Raw genomic sequence first — 19605 nt, forward strand, 5'->3', positions numbered from 1 at the left:
GTAAGTTTTTAAAAAAATTATCATTGCCTAAGATATATGTTTTGATAAATACTCTTAAAATAAAATTAGTGAGCACATTAGTTAAATGTGGTAATTAAAGGTGGGGTTCAAATCCCAGCGCTTCCACTTATTAGGGCTGTGTGATCTTGGAGAAACTGCTTGATTGTCTGCCTCAGTTTCCTTATCTATTGAAAGGGAAAAATAGTAGTACCTACCTTATAAAGTAGATGCAATGATTAAGAGAAGTTAATTTTTATACAGCACTTGGTGCAATGCCATGCAATAAGTATTTAATAACTGTGTGCTTTTATTATTGTTATTGTGGGTTTTATTGTTGAGTGAAACAAATGGCCAAATTCTCTTCCCTTCTTGAGGCTTAATATAACAAAGTCAAAGAGACAGAACAAAAATTTCTCATCAGGGCATGGTTATGATTTCTATGGTAATGATTTCTGACTTATCAATTAGCTGATTTACTGTAGTATTTTAATTTCTTATGCTTATAATAAACAATTAAAATTAGATGTATAAAAAGAACTGTTGATGCCCTTCATTGAACTATTAATACAGAGCTTACCCACCTGTGCAGCTCTTCTGTTTTGTCTTCAGTTGGACCTACGATTAGTAAACAATGGCGAAGGACAGCTGCCATGACACGGAACTGATGAGAATCACTCTATGGCAAATAAAAAAGAGAGGAAAAATTGGGGGTTGAATGCCTTAATGGAGGCATCTGGTGCATTACCACATCTCTTGCCCCTCAAAACAATCATTCTTGTACCATACATTGTATACAGCAGGATATTACAGGAAGAATTCTCATGGTAATACTAAGTAAACAGTCACTATCTCATAAGAATAAGCACAACCATGTCCAGAAATGGCCGATACCAGTAGTGGCTGGCCACTCTGCTTTACCTTAAGATTCAATGGTCACTAGGGATTTTTTCATTTCCAGAAAGCCTAGATTCTTTTGTTCTATGGTATAATGTTCCAGTTTACCAGTCATTACAAAAGTTCAACAGATGTGATGTTATCAGGTATTTTAGAGGCTGGTCGTATGTCCTTAATAAAAATGTCTCATTTCATAACTTTCAAAAGCAATAACTTCATCAAATTCATTTTAATCAATCTTCTTAATAGCTTAATTCTTCCCAGAACTACCATCAAGTAATGAAAGCAAGCAATCTCCAATGTTTACTCATTGGCAGTGCTATGAGAGACTGAGGGAAACAATAGGAAATAAATTAAGCTCTCAATATCATTTGATTTACGTCTTCATTTTTAGTGAGATCTTGAGCCATTACAGCTTTTTTTTTTTTTGAAACGGAATCTCACTCTGTTGCCCTGGGTAGAGTGCAGTGGCATCATCATAGCTCACTGCAACCTCAAACTCCTAGGCGCAAGTGGTTCTCCTGCCTCAGCCTCCCAAGTAGCTGGGACTACAAGTGGGCATCACTGTGCTTGGCTAATTTTTCTGTTTTTAGCAAAGATGGGGTCTTGCTCTTGCTGAGGCTGGTTTCAAACTCCTGAGCTCAAGCAATCCTTCCGCCTCAGCTTCCCATGGTGTCAGGATTACAGACGTGAGCCACTGTGCCCAGCCTTATTATAACTTCTTTAATTATCTGCATCAAGGTCACATCTCTGGTCTTCCAGATTTTAAGTAATTAAGAAGACACATGAAATTAGAAAAAATTATGACAGAGAGCCTGGATATGCCATACTTTAGGAAGGCTCCTATTACTTCAGATGGTACATAAAAATCCTAAAACTTAATATATAATTGATTTCAAGTCCATGTAAATTGAAACATATTCACAAATTATATACATATATCCTATGTTCATATATATAACTCAGATTTTCCTAGGAAAATCTCTCTCATAAAATCTAGCAAGCAATGAGGGCATACTTTACTAATAATGTGGATAATATTTTAAATATTAACACCATCTTGTGTAAATTTGAAAGAGATGAAGGCCTAAGTGAAAAATAAAAAGCAGTGCACTTGGGGTCAGGAGTGTAGGTTCTGACTTTAGATAAGTCAAATAGTTTCTCTGAGCCTCGGTTTCTCTACATGCATCTCCACAAACATGAGGTTCTGTTAGGGTTATAAAAAGATTAAAGAAAATGGTATATATGAAAGAGTTCTAAAACTTTCAATAAGACATTTGAAGGTGAGGGGAAAGGGTGAAGGAGGAAGGAAACAAAAGGTAAGACTGACAGAACCATTTCTCTACTAAAAACAACTACTGAAACCCTGCATCGTTTTCCCCTGCTTTTGCATTGCTGATTCCTTTTCATACTTCAGGTCTCAGCTAAAATATCTTCTCAGGGAAGACATTTATTTGACGACCTTTTATCAAGCAGATTCCTTCCTTCAGGATCTTAAGATTTTTCTCATGAAATCATAATTTGTAATTTCAAATTATTTATATATACTTTTATTTCCTCCACTAATCTATTACCTTAATGAGGATAAATTTTAATGTACATACATGCTAAGTATATCATAAGCAGAAAAATGCAGAAATCGTAAGTGTATAGCTAAATAAATTTTCACAAAATGAGCACGCTCATATAACTATGAAAATCATGAAATATCAAGATTAAGAACTCCAGAATTCTCCTCATGCCCTCAAGTGACAATTTTCTGTTCCTGAAAGGTAATCCTAACTTCTAATGTCACTGGCTAGTGATTTTTGTTATCAAACTTTATATGAATGGAATCATAAAATATAGACCTTCTTTTGTCTGGCTGTGAGATTCATCCACATTACAGTGTGTAATTTGCTGTAGTTTGTTCCTTCCCTATGTAGTTTGTTCTTTCCCACTGCTTGAGAGTAGTGCTGTTTATTTGAAATGTAGTTAGTATGCCAGTGCTGGCTCATCACTGATTTGTAATACCCTCACTGTAATACCATCAATGATCTGTGATACAGAAGGTGTGTATGAACATTTAGCAACTTTTTTGAACAGTCTGACATTGTGTAATATTGTATTAAACAAGAGTTTCATTCTGACAGCTAGGGGGGAAAAACCCTATCTGTGGTCCTTCACTATGGATAGGTTAAGAAAACACTGCTGTATAGTAGTATTCCATTATATGAATACACCACAATTTGCTTGTCTATTCTTGATAGACACTTGGATTGTTTCTAGTCAGCTTTGGGATATTTTGAACAGCCCAAAAAGATGGAGCAGGGACTCCTTGCAGGGACCTGCAGGGAGGGGGACTAAACTTGGAAATAAAGGGAAATTTTCAGTTCCTTCAGGGAAAGTTCCAGGAAGGGATAGTCTTAAAAAGTAAATGGGTGGTCGGGTGGGGTGGCTCACGCCTGTAATCCTAACACTCTGGAACATCGATATGGGAGGACTGCTTGAGGTAAGGAGTTGGAGACCAGCCTGAGCAAGAGTGAGACCAGTCTCTACTAAAAATAGAAAAAATTAGCCAGTCAACTAAAAATAGAAACAAAAACTTAGCCGGGTGTGGTGGCTCATGCCTATAGTCTCAGCTACTTGGGAGGCTGAGGCAGGAGGATTGCCTGAGCCCAGGAGTTTGAGGTTGCTGTGAGCTACGTTGATGCTATGGCACTCACTCTAGCCCGGGCAACAATGAGAGACTCTGTCTCAAAAAAAACCCCCCCCCAAAACAAGTGAATGGGTAACATGAGAACGGTGTTTTGGTTCCCTATAAAAACTAAAAGATGGCATCAAGGGGGAACTGGGGGATTGAATTCTGACCCCCATTCAGAGGCCTTGTCACATCCATCTTAACATTCCTTTCTGCTAATCCAAGAATCTCTGAATCCACCTATACTCACTCCCCACTTTCAGGATATCCTGCCTTTTGGGCCAGCATAATATATAATCTCCATGTATTGATTTACAATTTTGCCTGCCTGAATTGTACCCCTGCCTTTAAAAACGTTGGCTTGCAAACCATTGGGAAGTCCAGGTCTTAAGCATTAGCCCCGTTGCAATTCTTAGCTTCAATGTCTGACTTCACTGTGCCAGGTGAGAAGATCCCAGTTTCTTTTGGTAACAAGTGCTGCTATGAACATACTTTTTACATGTCATTTATGATATCTATTGGGTATATACCCAGGAGAGGAGATGCTGGGTCATGGGGCATATACATATGTCAAGCTTTAGAAGATACTGCCAAACGATGTTTCCAAGTGCTTATACCAATTTATACTCCCACCATTTGCTCTACAGATGTACCAATACTTGGTATTGTTAGCCCCCCCCCCACCTTTTTTTCACATTTCCTTCAAAATCTCTAAAATAATCATAGAACCAACAACTTCTGTTACAAAGTGACATTCCCATTCTACGGGCATTCATTATTGTACTTCATTCAAATGGTATCTTCTGACTACTTACAATTTGTACTTCTTTGTACTTGCTTGTCTGGCTCTAACACGTCTGCTGGTTTTTGTACTTTCTTATTATGTTGCATTGATATCTGGGAAGCAGTGGAGAAGGAAGTGTGTGCTAAGTAAGTGGTCCCTAGAATAACATACTCTCTTCCCTCCACAAAGAGATTTAGGAAAATGTTAAAAGTAGGAGAAAGACAAGACCATTTCAATGAACTTTTCCAGAATGGACTTTATAACCTGCTAAAGGAATCAACTGATCTTTTGAAGAATACCACCTTTACAAAAGGGACAGAGAGAAAGTCTAGAGGGAAGGAGGGTGAAGGGAGAGACTGACTTCACATGTAGAAATAAGGCCAGCCACATTCTCCACTGCATGAAGAGGAATCTCCAAACTAATATGCCAAGGGCATCAAGCAGGCCAGCAGGAATTTAACACTGAGGCATGAATCTAAAATGAACAAATTGTGCTAATTTGCTAAACCTCAAGAAAAACCTAGTCATTAATTTTCTGTTTTTGGTGAACTGTAAATGGAAGCAATCATAAAAATATGTACTAAAACAGGTAAAACCAAAACCCAAATGTTTGTGTTTTCTAAACTGTCAAACTGTGAAATAGTCAAAGATTTTAAAAAGTAAAATGCCCGTGGTTTGAAAAGGTATAAACCAGCACTATTTTTCAGGTCAGTTTGGCAATATACACTGCCAAAAAACTTCCCTTTGGCCCACCAATTTTAGGAAGGTATCTGCAGAAATTTTACAAGAAAACTCATTGTATTAGTATTTAAAATAGCAAGCAATTGCAAACAATCTAAGTGCTTCCAAAAGGGGGATTTGTTAAAGGTTGATAAATCTTTCCTTATGAGGAAATACTCATAAGTATTATTATACTTGTGAATCTTCTTTATTCTCATAGGTCTTTTTATACTTGTGAGTCTTCTTTCATAAGGATTTATTGCTTTTAACAAATAGGAACTAGAAGGTAGTTGTCAAAAAAATTTCTTTTGGTTGAAGAATCCTTTTTATCCCCTAAATGAAATCTAAGTTACAACCTAAATATAAGAGAAACAACAGTAACAGTACTAACCATTGGTGCTTTTTTAAAAGTGTGGGTGAGGAACTTGGAACATTGTCCACTCACTCCCAGAGGCCATCCTTGAAACTTTAGGGCTTCAAGGAACACATTTTGGAAACTATTACTCTTCAAGAACATTTATTGTGAAAAATAAGACCAAGATTGAAATCACTGTATTTAAATAAAAATGTATGTATATGTTTTTGTTTATATATTATACAATGAAGAATGGTTAGAAAGATAGACCTTAAAAAAAATGAAATAATGTCTTTTGCTGCAACTTGGATGGGACTGGAAGCCATTATCCTAAGTAAAGTCACTCAGCAATGTAAAATCAAATACCACATACTCTCACTTATCAATAGGAACTAAACCATGGGTACTCATGGTCATACAGAGTGAACAATAGAGAGTGAAGACTCCAAAGGTGGGATAGGGGATGTGAGATGAAAAATTAGCTATTGGGCACAAAGTACACTATTTGGGTAATGGGTACACTAAAAGCCCAGATCTCACCACTATGCAATATATCCCCATATAATAAAACTGTACTTGTACCCCCCAAATATATTTAAATAAAAAAAAAGATATATATCAAAAAGCAAATAGTGCTTATCTTCTGAGTGGTGAGTTTATAGCTAATTTTATTTTCTTATTGCTTGTATTTTTTTCCTGGATCTTCTATATGAGCATGTATTATTTTCCTAGGAAGGAAAATAACATTATTAATTTTTAAAGTTTTAAAGTGGATTTTTCTGTAAAATAAGTTTTCCATATTCCTTCACTTCAGTTGGTCTTTTAATGTATTGATGATTCTTTAGGTGCTTGCTCAAATGAAGTCAAATGTCTTTTGTCTGATAACCAAGGAGATACTGAAATGTAGGCAAATGGACTCTTAGTAGTAAGTTTCTCTACACCCTGATTAAAGATTTTCTTCATGCCAAGTTGTGGGTACCTCACTAAGAAGTACTCTATGCTCTGGTTTCTGTGTCTTTTCATGCGCTGTTCAATTTCCAAGAAATGTTCATTCTCCCATTCTTCAAAGGGCTAAATCATCCTCGGTCTTCAGATCCTCAGGAGAGACCTTTAGAAGTCTTGACTATACTAAACATTCCCAATCATTGTACCGTTTGTCTCCTAGCACATAATATGATTTGCATTATATATTTGTTTACTGATTTATTATCTATCTCACCTACAAAACCAAAGCTTCATAAAGGAAAAGACTATGCCTATTATTTGCCAATATATTACACAATGTCCAGCATATCTAGTAATTGTCCATAAATATTCATTGAGTGAATGAATGACTAAACATCTGATAAAAGTTGAATTTGGAAACTCATGAAGACATTCTTATTTAAATAGGTTGGCAAGAATCCTATTTTTAATGCTGTTTAAATATCAGAAAACTTCAATAATAGCTTGGAGTCATATTAACTGTGTACATTTTATAATGGCTATTATTGATTTATCCAGTACTCCTAACAGGTACTAGGTCTGAGATACCTACTCCAGGATTACTGATTTTTTAGCACGTATCTTTTAGAGAATAAACAATTCTATAACACAGAATGACTGTTACTTCAACATATTCTAAAGGTTCTTCTAGTCCCCAAATTACTTATAACTGAAACCCAGGGTTAATCTCACTTACTAATATTTATTACATGTCATCTGTACATATAACATGTGCAGCCACTGAATTTTAAACTCGTTTTGTCAGGAATCTGAACAGTGTGAGCTACTATTTTGGGCATAATTTAAATTGTAACAGGGCCTCCAACAATGACAAACCAATAGTCTCAGAGGAGCTCTTGCAACTAAATGGAGAGCTTAAAAACACCAAAACAAACATCATAAGAAAAATAACCATAGAAGGTACCAAATAAGCATAGAGACATAACATTTTAAATACTTCCAAATATTTGGTTTCAAAGCATAAATGGAGCATGTGGGCTTTGCACATCTTTTCCTGCCAAGTCCCAGGAAAAACTGACCATACTATGGTCATCTAAAACAGCTGTTAGGACTGATCTTCAAATATTTGGTTTCAAAATACAGACCTATTTGCACTTTAAAACTCAGATGTCTGCATACTCCCACTATAGCGTTGCACTGAGATAATCCTTTTAAAGTAGGCTGTTGACAAAAACAGATCTTTATTTATGGGTGAGAACTGTTTCAAATGGACACAGCAAAATGTTAGCATAAATCTTAAAGTCCATTGTCAGAAAAAAATAATTTGCTCTGGCACCCAAATAGCTCTTTCTTCCCCCTTTTTGTATAGGCAGGAATTGAATTCCACTAGTTATTTAAGGCTAAAAAGAGAGAGTAAATGTGAAATGTTACAATTCTAGAAGGAAGGAAAAGAGTTTATGTCCACTTCACTTAAAATTGTTGACTTCCTTAAACTAAGTTTATCATATTTAGCATATTGTTCTTGTGGGTACTCAAATTAAACTATCAAATCTGCCTCACTTTGGGATGCTGGGAAGTCCTAAGCCACAGAAAAGGATCATCAAATAGAAATAAGTCAAGTGGTTTAAAATAACCTTTCCCACACTCTAGTGTAATTATGCTTATTTTTTAGGACTTGTGTATCAGCATGTATAATATAGCTGTAGTCCCATACTTCTGATAGTTATCTAACACTACAAGGTAACACCCTAGGAGACGTCTCTGGAATGATAGGCATATACAGGGCATCTTTTACCCTTTTGAGCAGACATCAATTCTGATTGATCAACTTCAACTGGTTTGATTCATCTTAAGATGGCAGCCACTAAAAAATGCCTATACCTTTATCAACCACACTGTTTTGTTTCCCTTCAAATCTTATTATTTAAACTTTGTCCCTGAAAGAGGCACTCTTAAAAGAGAAAAGTGATAGTACAACTCAGCAAACTACCTATATCTGACATCTTACAAAACAGCAGTTCATCTTCACTATATTCTTCTGGTAGGTGTTACACAAATGGGTAAATAAGACTTGTAACAGTTAAGAAATGTAACCTGGGTCATACAACTGATTAATGGGGGAATTGGGAACGTCTTCCATTTCCCAACTTAGTATTTTTCCCTCGCAGGTAGCTCTAGGGATGCCCCAGATCAATTAAATTCCAAGTAGATAAAGATCCTCTTCCCAACCTTACCTCTTTATGGACCTTCCAACTGTCTACTGTCACATTGAAAAGAGCTTTGAGGGCCTCAATGGCACAGTCTGTCTCCTGAGGTGAGAGAGGAGGTCCATTATGATCTATGGCCGATTCATACTCATCGGTCCACTTGATGCTAAAGGCACTTTCCAAAATCTGGGTTAGCAGCGGTAGTCCCTGGAGCTCATAGCGCAATTGTGACCTGATGTCGGTGTGCAAAAGTGACAGTAGGAAGAGCAAGCGCAAGTCAAAGCACTTAATGTCATTGATAAATTTTCGGTCCTTGCACTTTCTCAGGAGGTTACAGAGCTTTGCAGCAAGATTAAGTTCCAGGCTGAGCTGCTGTGCCATCTGACTGTTGAACACTATGTTACACAGACATTTTAATGACTCCACAATAACTGGGAACTCTGACACCTTCTCCAAAGAATCATCCGACTCAGTTAGCTTGGCTAGTCGCAGAAGTATCTGCATATTTTCCTTAGTTGTTACAGGAACTAAAATCTTTTTGTCTCTGGAGAGAATGCGGAGTACTTCCAGGCAGGATACTTGACATGTTGTTGGCACGTCCTTTACAAGGACTTTAAATATGCCTTCACAGAGTTTCTGAAAAACAAGAAGTAGTATGCAAAAATCATTATTTAGCTCAAACGATTTAAAACAGAATGCTTCTCTACCAATGTATTTAACAACAATTAAGGATCTGGCTAGAAAAAGTTTTTATTTTTTTGTAAATCTCAGAATGTTTAGAACTAAAAGAGACCTTATATTTGGTGTACTTCTTTCACTTCATAGATATGGAAATTGAGGGCCAGAGAGGTTAAGTTACTTGCACTGGGGCAAAGTGAATTAGTGGCATAGTTATGGGTTTCCTACTTTCCTTCCAATATTCTTTCTATAAAAATCACTTACTCTATTTTAAACTAACTTCAAATATCGTATACAACTTTGTTCTCAATGGCTTTTTAACATCAGACTAAACATAATATCAGGATGGAAGGCAACCAGTTTGAATCATAGCTGTTCCCTTCTCAGAAGTAAAGATTGACACCTAGAGAATTAGTTCATATTTGTCCACAGTATAGGCTTTTGTAGAAAGACTTAAAGAAATATGCATTTCTGCTGAGTTATAGTTGTGCTATTTCTTCTGAATTTACAATTCTATCGTCCCATGTTTCAGAAACCAAAAAACCCTCTTTAGCTAAAATGTAATAGTATTTAATCACCAAGTGACCTCAGAGAAAAACTTATGCTGACATACTAATGACAATTATTCTAAGTGTTGGGTTCCAAATAGAGTTCAGCTAGCATATATTATTCCTTTAGCCAACTGCAAAAAGGTGACCCCTCCAGGGAGACTGCTAAAAAGTATTCCCACTGGGTAGACAATTATTAAAGAACCTCTCTTTCTCTAGGTAGCCCTGTGCCAGGACACATGGTTTGGGAAGCTCAGAGTGTAGACAGAATTTTGGCTCCCTTTTGTTTTCTTGGTGTAGGATGCAGATTGCATAAATATATGTAGCAGGCTTGGTTCCAATCTTTCTACCAATATCTCAGTAACAAGTATTTCAGGATGGACCCAAATATCTTGTATTTTTTGAAAAGTAATTATTTATACCAATTCCAAATTTAAGAATCACTGACCATTCCCTGAAAATTCAATGTCGGCTTTCTTTATAAATTGCAGGTCTGGGTCTCTCAAGCTTACCTTCACATGTGGACCAAGCAGGTATAACCATTCCATTGCTGAACATTTCTGTACCCCATTATATTTTACAAAAACAATAGTAACAACAACTATGATCAAAATAAGATTTTACAAAGTTTCTATTATCAGAATTTGCCTCTTTAAATAGAGGCTTCCTGGGGGTCAAGCATTATGATCCTGGCAGGAATTTCAGGCTATGTGTACCTTCTCATTACATCTTAGTGGTACAGCTATAGAAATGTCAATTTTAAACATATAGTCATCCCTCAGTATCCATGGGGGAATTAGTTCCAGAACCTTCTGTAAATACCAAAATTCACAGATGCTCCAGCCCCTGACAAAAAATGTAGTATTTGCATATAACCAACACACATCCTCTTGTATACTTTAATCATCTCTAGATTATTTATAATACCTAATACAATGTAAATGCGATGTAAATAAAAATAGCTGTTATACTATATAGTTTGGGAATGACAAGAAAAAAGCCTGTACATGTTCAGTTCATATGCAACCATCCATTTCTTTTCCCCTGAATATTTTCAATCTGCAGTTTGTTAAATCCACAGATGTAGAACTGACCATATGAAGGGATGACTGCACTATGTTTTCTAAATATAAGTAGGAAGGAACTTTACCTGACAAGCTAAAAAAAATTTTATAACAATGTCAACTCTATCCCTGCCATACCTGATAACTAGAAGGGACCTTCTTTTATATTTCAGTATCACTGTTAAAGCATTTTAAAAAATGAATGTAGTTTGGAGACGGGAGGAAGTATAATGTGCCCATTGTTAAAAATATACAAAGCAAAGAAAATTTTCTCCAATTGCAGATCTTTCACATCCAAGACAAAAAAATACATTCTACATACTACTTCATACGTGGTCTATTCCTGGTGGTAGAGTGAGATCACTTTTGTTCCTATACAATTTACTTCAAGAAGGAAATCATCTACCTTTCTATTTAAGAAATGTGTAATAAATATGGCATTACAAAATATTATATATGTGAATTTGGAGTTCTACATATCGAATAGTATGCAAAATCTTTAGCTCCCTCCTTTCTAAACCAAACAACAATAAAAAAAAAAAAAATCAAAGGGCAATATGGTTCCTTTCTTCCTAACTTCAAATCAGAAAAGAAAAAGAGCAGGGCGTGAAGACAAATTGGAATAAACATGGCTATCTATAGCCCAAATGGACCAGGAAACTTTGGGACCTAACAAGGACATGAAAGAGAATAGGGATGCCTACAAAATTCATAGTTAAGAACTACTTCATTTAAAAGCCTGTATAAGACTACCCAGCAATCAAAGACAAAAGTTCTTATTTTAAAGCACAGTCTTATAGTTTTTCTTAAACATACCATTTCTCACTATAGACACATTACTTCACTTAATGACTGTTAGGTAGCTTTCTACTATAATGTCTCTTGAAAAGTAATATCATTTTTTGGACAATGACTCCTTTTTTGAGTTATAATTTATTAACATTTCTTAATAATCAAAACACATAAAACATAATTTTAAAAGGGTTAATGTCCTTAATACTTTATTCAATATAAACAATTCTATTAAAAGAATATTATAAAGAGCAAATTAATAAATCATGTATCACATTTGGATGGATGAAAAAGTTACACTTTGCATATGCACACCAGCAAGAGGGTTGAAAAGGTAGCATTCTTTATGATGCCTCCTTTATCTGTTGAGGACACACAATGCTTCCGTGTTCCAAGGGTATGCTTGTATTCCCCTTTATTTTGCCCCAAGAGTATTTTTCTGTCCTATAACTATTTTTTAAGTTGATTTTTTTCTTCCTAAAACATTCTCTGCTCTCCTCAAACATTTTCCATAGCTCCCTGCTGCTCACAGATTGCTGCTGAAATGAGCCCTTTTCTATTGCTCTCTTTGTGACACACACAAACACCTCTCCTCTTTCTTCTTCAGGTGTTCTAAACTGATTTCCAGTCCCTGACTATAATATGTCTTGAGCCTTTCCTCTGTTGTTCCTTTAGTATGGCATGCCCTGCCATCTGCCCAACAGGGATTGCCAAAAAAACTTCAGTAGTTTGCTCCTGAACTGAAACCCTAGTGTAGACTATAGCAGTGGGTCTCAAAACTTTAGCAAGCATCATAATCATCTAAAGGGCTTATTAAAATACAGACTGTTATACCTCATCCCCAGAGTTTCTGATTCAGTAGGTCTAGGATGAGGCTCCAGAACTGGGACTTTTAACAAGTCCCCAGTTGATGTTGCTACTTGATGTTGCTACTAGTCCACGAGCAATACTCTGAGAGCCACTGAACTATGGTTAACAATGGACTGACATAATCTGGATGTTAGGGGGTAAGAGTTAACTGAGAATAACTCACCAGATGAACAAAGAAAAGCAGGCAGAATTCAAAGCCCTTAGCACAAACATCTTAATTTCTCCTTCAATGTCCTATGCTGAAGATATATACGGTTGGCAGGAACAGGAATGAGATGTTACTGTCTGTCACATTACTTTTCTTTTCTTAAATGTTAAAAACTACTAGAGATGTGAAGCACACTACTTGAAATATAATGCAAACTTCTGATCTTGAAATTTGTTCAACCTACTATGGACTCTAGAACCAGAAAAGTGTGGGGATTAAGAACAGGAATTCTGGATTTAAACAGTTTGCATTCAAATCTTGGCTCTTTTATACTTAACGGTGTGACTCTGGGTAAGTTACTTAGTCTCTGGGCCTCATTTACTATAAGAATTAAGTGAGATCATATATGTTCCACACAGTGTATGGCAACTGATAAATCTTCAGTACAGGTTATCAATTATATGTTATTATAAGATAAAATCTCAAAGTCTTCAGTTTAGCATTTAAGATCCTCCAACCTGGCCGGGCGCGGTGGCTCACGCCTGTAATCCTAGCACTCTGGGAGGCTGAGGCGGGCGGATTGCTCGAGGTCAGGAGTTCAAAACCAGCCTGAGCAAGAGCGAGACCGCCGTCTCTACTATAAATAGAAAGAAATTAATTGGCCAACTAATATATACAGAAAAAATTAGCCGGGCATGGTGCCACATGCCTGTAGTCCCAGCTACTCGGGAGGCTGAGGCAGTAGGATCGCGTGAGCCCAGGAGTTTGATGTTGCTGTGAGCCAGGCTGACGCCATGGCACTCACTCTAGCCTGGGCAACAAAGGGAGACTCTGTCTCCAAAAAAAAAAAAAAAAAAAAATATCCTCCCAACCTGCTTTGAGTCTTGTTTCATACTATTCCTATCAAATCTTCCTCTTTAGCTATATTCCTTCCCAACTATCTCACATTGAGCTCTCTTACTTTCTTACCACCTCCTCTCTACAAGTTTAGTCTTTTTCCTTTTCTGCTGATTTGTTTTAACCATTCTCCAAAGCTAAGCTAAAATGCACTTTTAATATAAAGTTTCTCCTAACTACTTTAGCCACACATTCTTCCTTTCCAAGGAATACCCAAATCACAAATTTGTAGCAATCATTTGGTGCTTTAGTACACTCATCCTATTAGTTTTCTTTGAGTTTCTCTCAACTAAGAGCTCTCTAAAGGCAGAAAGGACATCTTATAGTGGCTTTTGAATCAGAAAGACCTTTTTTTCTTTTTGAGATAGGGTCTCGCTCTGTCACCCAGGCTACAATGCAGTGATGTCATCACAGCTCACTGCAACCTCAAACTCCTGGGTTCAAATGATCCTCCTGCCTCAGACTCCTGATGAGCTGGGATTAGACATGTGCTACCATACCAGGCTAATTTTTCTTTTTTTTTTTGGTAGAGATGGGCTCTCACTTCTGCTCAGACTGGTCTCAAATTCCTCCCACATCAGCCTGCTAAAGTGCTAGGATTACAGGCACAAGCCACCATGCCCAGCCAGGACCTGGGTTTAATACTTAGATTTGCCACTGTGTGTTTTTTTTTTTTTAATCAGCTGTATGATTTAGATACATTATTTAACTTCTGTGAGCCTCAGTTTCCCACTTATAAAATTGGAATATCTCCATATCTCACAGGGCTGTTATGAAATAGACTGAGATATAATAAGCACCCTTTCATGGTGACTATTATATGTTTTATTTCATAATCCTTATAGCCTGTGGCAGAGCAACTAGAATCTAACAAGCACCATCAAAAACAAACTGAATTAAGAAGTCCCCCAAATCTCAAGCATTAATAAAGGTCTATTAATATTGCCTTGGTACTTCTTTCTAAGAAGACAAGACAGCAGTAGAGGCTATTCTTGTGATTGTACTGGTAGAGCAGTTTACCCCAACTGGGTAAAAGTCCTTTTCATACAAGTAGCAGAAGTTATGTACTTTCACATAAAGTTCTTTATTCTGAAGAGCTCAAGTTACTTAAATATATATGTTCTTTAAAATATAAAACTATTAAAGAAAATAGAAAAATATCCATAATTATATGAGCTGGTATTTTTTATATGTGGTTGTCAGAGGGCCTTATCCTTACTCAATTTACTTGATTTTCAGTAACATGTATTATTACTTTAACATATAGTTATAATCATAAGCATGTTTTATTTTTAATTTAACATAATAAGCATTTTTCCACATTGCTACACAGTCCTGATAACATAATTTTAAATGCACTTAGTATTAAATATGATTCCTGCTGTCAATGAGTCTCTAGCATTGAATGCAGCAGAGTGCAGAAAGAATAATGAGTTTAGCATTAGAAGAGATGGCTTCACAATTTTAATAATCATAGTATAGGTTGCATATCCCTTATCTGATATGCTTAGGACCAGAAATGTTTAGGATTTTGGATTTTTTGGATTTTGGAATATTTGCATTATACTTACTGGCTGAGCATCCCAAGTCAGAAAATCCGAAATCTGAAATGCACTACTGAGTGTTTCCTTTGAATATCATGTTGGCACTCAAAAAGTTTTGGATTTTGTCCCGTCATTTGCAACAACATGAATGGAACTGGGGGACATTATGTTAAGTGAAATAAGCCAGGCACAGAAAGACAAATATTGCACATGCTCACTCACATGTGGAAGCTGAAAAAAAATTGATCTCATGGAAACAGAGAGTAGAATGATGGTTACCAGAGTCTGGGAGGTGTAGTGGGGAAGGAGAGATAAGGATGGGTTGGTTAATGGGTACAAAAATATAGTTAAATAGAAGGAATAAGATCTAGTGTTCTGAGTGGTAAAACAAGCACCACATATACTCAACAGCAAACTGGTATTAACTGAGCAGCACCTAAGTGGACACATAGGTACTACAGTAATTGGGTATCGGGCAGGTGGGAGGGACGAGGGTAGTGGGTATATACATACATAATGAGTGAGATGTGCACCATCTGGAGGATGGTCACGCTGGAAACTCAGACTTGGGGAAAGTGGGGGGGAAAAGGCATTTTTTTTGAAACCTTAAAATTTGTACCCCCATAATATGCTGGAAAAAAAAAAAAAGATCTAGTGTTCTATAGCACTATAGTTCTGGGCAACTACAGTTAACAATAATTTATTATATATTTCAAAATAACCAGAAGAGTGGAACTGAAATGTTCCTAACACAAAGAAATGCTAAATGTTTGAGGGGAAAAATATCCAAATTATCCTGATTTGATCATTACATATTGCTTATATAAAAATATCACATGTACCCCACAAATGTGTACACTACTAGGTAGCCATAAATTTTTTTAAAGTTTCAGATTTTAGAGCATTTTATATTTAGGATTTTTGGATTTGGGATGTTCAATTTGTAACATTTTTTTCTTATGTGCTTTATAGTTGACGAAAATCTTTTATATATGTTTCTCAATCTAAGCAATGTTTATTGAACACTTACTCTAGGATTCTTAGCTTAAGCGATTGCCTAGAGATACTTCACTAAGAAGTAGGTCAGGACTCAATCCAGAGCATCTGATTGCAATGTCATTTCCATTGTAAATCAATGATCGTACCCATAGCTGTCTCCCACTTATTGTTATCTTGAGCATGTCACTTTATTGGGCCTCTTTCTACCTCTATACCAGTGGTCCCCAACCTTTTTGGCATCAGGGACCAGTTTCATGGAAGACCAGTTTCGGGATGATTCAAGCGCATTACATTTATTGTGTAATCAAACCTCTCTGCTAATGATAATCTGTTTGCAGCTGCTCCCCAACACTAGCATCACCACCTCAGCTCTACCTCTCAGGCATTAGATTCTCATAAAGAGCCCACAACCTAGATCCCTTGCATGTGCAGTTTACGGCAGGGTTCATGCTATGAGAATCTAATGCCACCGCTGATTTGACAGGAGGCAGAACTTATGTGGTGATGTGAGTGATGGGGAGCGGCTATAAACACAGATGAAGCTTTGCTGGCTTGCCCGTGGCTATGTGGCCTCCTGCTATGTGGCCTGGTTCCTAATAGGCCACAGACCAGTAGCAGTCCACAGCTGGGGGGTTGGGGACCTTAGCTCTGTACTATGCATTAAAACGAAACGTCCTCTAATGCAACCTTCTTCCAGCTCCAGAATGGTAGTTTTTTTCCACTATGAATTGGTAAAACTAAGATCAGCTTTGGCTTTAGCTATGAAGCAAGCAAAACAGGTTATAAAAAGTGTGAGCATTCAAATTATCATTCAAATGATCTATCAGGATTTATATACTGGCCTAACAGGTGACTTCTAAAAATATTAACAAACTAAACATCAAGTGATATACATAAAGAAAATGTCTTTGCTTAAAAGACTAACAGCATAGTCTACTATACTCTGGCAATCCAAAAGAGGTTGTTAGAAAACACTTTCAAGACAAGTGCTACTCAAAAGTGTTCTCTGTGTATTAGTGCCAGTTCATGAACTCTTTGTTTCTAGACCATTTTGAGATAGGTACCTAAGTTGAAATAGGTATAAAAAATCCAGACTATGCATTTAGACACATTTATAGTGATTTGATTTTGAAGTAGTATCTAAGGATGTGATTATTCTTTCAGTGATTAACAAGAAAACTTGACCCTTCATCACAAATAATTTGAGAATCACTGCTGTAGACAATGTATTTTATCCTTTGTAAGTTTTCTTCAGCTATATAGTCAAGGTAGTAAAACTACCTTAGATACCAAAGTAATGAATAAATAATATAAAGTTTCATAAAAGCAGCTGTTCTGCAGGATCTGTGAGGGACTAGTTCTGGGATCCCTGCAGATATCCTGCAGATGCTCAAGTCCTTTATATAAAATATTATACTATTTGCATATAACCTATGCATATCCTCCCATATACTTAAAATCACCTCTAGATTACTTATAATACCTAATAGAATATAAATGCTATATAAACAGTTGTTACATTATATTTTTTAATTTATATTATTTCTTATTGTATTGCTATTTTTTATTGTTTTACTAAATATTTTCGATCCATGGTTGGTTTAATCAATGGATGCAGAACCCGCAGATACAAAGAGCTGACTGTATGCTTATCTAAGAGTTTAGTTATTAGGCATTGTGGTGGAAACTGTTAGGCATTGTGGTGAAAACTGGAAATTGAATTTTATCTACCAAAATTCAGTCTCTCCTTCTTATATAGTACAGAACTATGACAAGGTCCATGACTGCCTAGCTACACCACATTCCCCAGTTCCAATCCAGTTGTTCCACATGGCCCTATGAGTGAGCTCTTGCCAATGGAACGTATGTGGCTGTGTCCTATTACATTTCCAGGTCTGAGTCTTTAAGACAGTGGGTATGACTTCTTCACTGTCCCGTCCCCTTCTACAACCCAGAACCTAGAAGTGGTAGCCCACTCTGGGTTAACACAATGTTCAGATGGTGATGCATGACTTGACAACTTGAAAGGAAACCAGACCTCTGAATAAATTCATGGAGCACAGTCACCCACCTGAATGATCACCTCAGTACTATTTACTTGAAAAGGCAATAAACATCTATATTCCTTAAACCACTTCTATCTTCCCTTTGTCACAACAACTTAGCTTTAACCTAAATAGAATGCACCTTCAAAATCTGGTATATTATCACGGTCTTACAGAGAATCTCAATTGTGTCATCACTGCATACATAACAGATATTATATTTTACCTCAATGACTAAGCAACTGTTCTCTATGTCTAATATTAGGAGTTAGGCCAACTTAGCCTGGTTGTGCCATGGCTAGTTTGTATATTCATTTGTTCATCTATTCAGCCATCCATCAAGAATTCACCAAGTATCTATTTAATAATTCCAAGGCAATGTGAGGAGATAATGCTAAACTCCTAAGGAACTTAAATCTGAATGGAGGAGAATTACACAGAAACATAAGCTATGGATTAATATGATAAATGCTGTGATTGATCTAAGCAAGAATTTCTCAGCCTCAATATTATTGATATTTTGAACTAGACATTAATAATTCTTTGTTTTGGGAGGCTGTTCTGTGCACTATAGGGCAATTAATAGCACCTCCGGTATCCACCCACTAGATGTCAGTAACACCACCACCACCTAACAATCAAAAATGTCTCTAGAAACTGCCAAATATCTCCTGGGGAGCAAAATCAACCCTCCATGAGGACCACTGATCTAAGCATAAAATACCATAGCAATACAAATCCAATCCAATCTTATATGAGAGAATCAAATCAATTTGAGGAAAAATTTCCTAAGGAATATCATCTATGGTAACACCTGAAACTTATAGGTTCAACTAGCATTAGTCCTTCAGCAAATAAATTACGTGTCTACCTAATATTCTAGGTGGTGGTGTACAGTGGTGAACAAAGACATAATTCTGGTGTTATGGTGATCACAGTCTAATGGGGATGATAGATAATAAATAAATAAAAGAATATAAAATGTTATTAAATATTGTAAGGGAAATTAACAGACTGGAGAAAGGATCAACTTTAGATAGAGTGATATTTAAGCCAAGTTCTCATAGTGAGAAGCTGCTATATATACAAAGAGCAGAAGAAGAGCAGTACAGGCAGAGCCCGGCATATTTAAAATCCTGAAAGCCAGTATGGGGTCGTTAGTGGCAGAGGGCTACGACATGAAACTAGAGAGTAAGCAGGAACCACATCATGTGGAGTCTTATAGGCCATGGTAAGATTAGAATTTACTTTAAATACTATGAAAAGTCACTAAAGGAGTTAATGCCAAGGACAGAGATAACCCAATTAAAATATTTTTTTAAATCACCCTGCTGTCTATGTGGAAAATGGATTGGACAGGAGCAAAGATAGCTTCTATCAGAGTGATAGTAATACAGAGGGAGAGAACTGGATAAATATGATACGTATTTTAGTG

General features: G+C 36.4%; 1 protein-coding gene across 8 annotated transcripts in view; it reads right to left on the reverse strand.

Moving 5' to 3' along the window:
* Positions 1-19605, reverse strand: part of RIC8B (RIC8 guanine nucleotide exchange factor B) — a 109724-nt gene that overhangs the window by 62080 nt on the left and 28039 nt on the right. For all 8 annotated transcript variants that reach the window (XR_001156052.3, XR_001156051.3, XR_012921386.1 and 5 more), the window contains exons 3-4: positions 8613-9221; positions 582-676 (exon numbers count right to left, since the gene is read on the reverse strand). Coding sequence is in view for 4 of the 8 variants with exons in the window: in XM_012772773.3 (XP_012628227.1) it covers positions 582-676; positions 8613-9221 (704 nt within the window). In the remaining 4 variants the exon portion in view is untranslated. The remainder of the gene's footprint in view (positions 1-581; positions 677-8612; positions 9222-19605) is intronic.

The sequence above is a fragment of the Microcebus murinus genome, chromosome 10, assembly GCF_040939455.1.
Source record: "Microcebus murinus isolate Inina chromosome 10, M.murinus_Inina_mat1.0, whole genome shotgun sequence".
NCBI lineage: Eukaryota > Metazoa > Chordata > Mammalia > Primates > Cheirogaleidae > Microcebus > Microcebus murinus.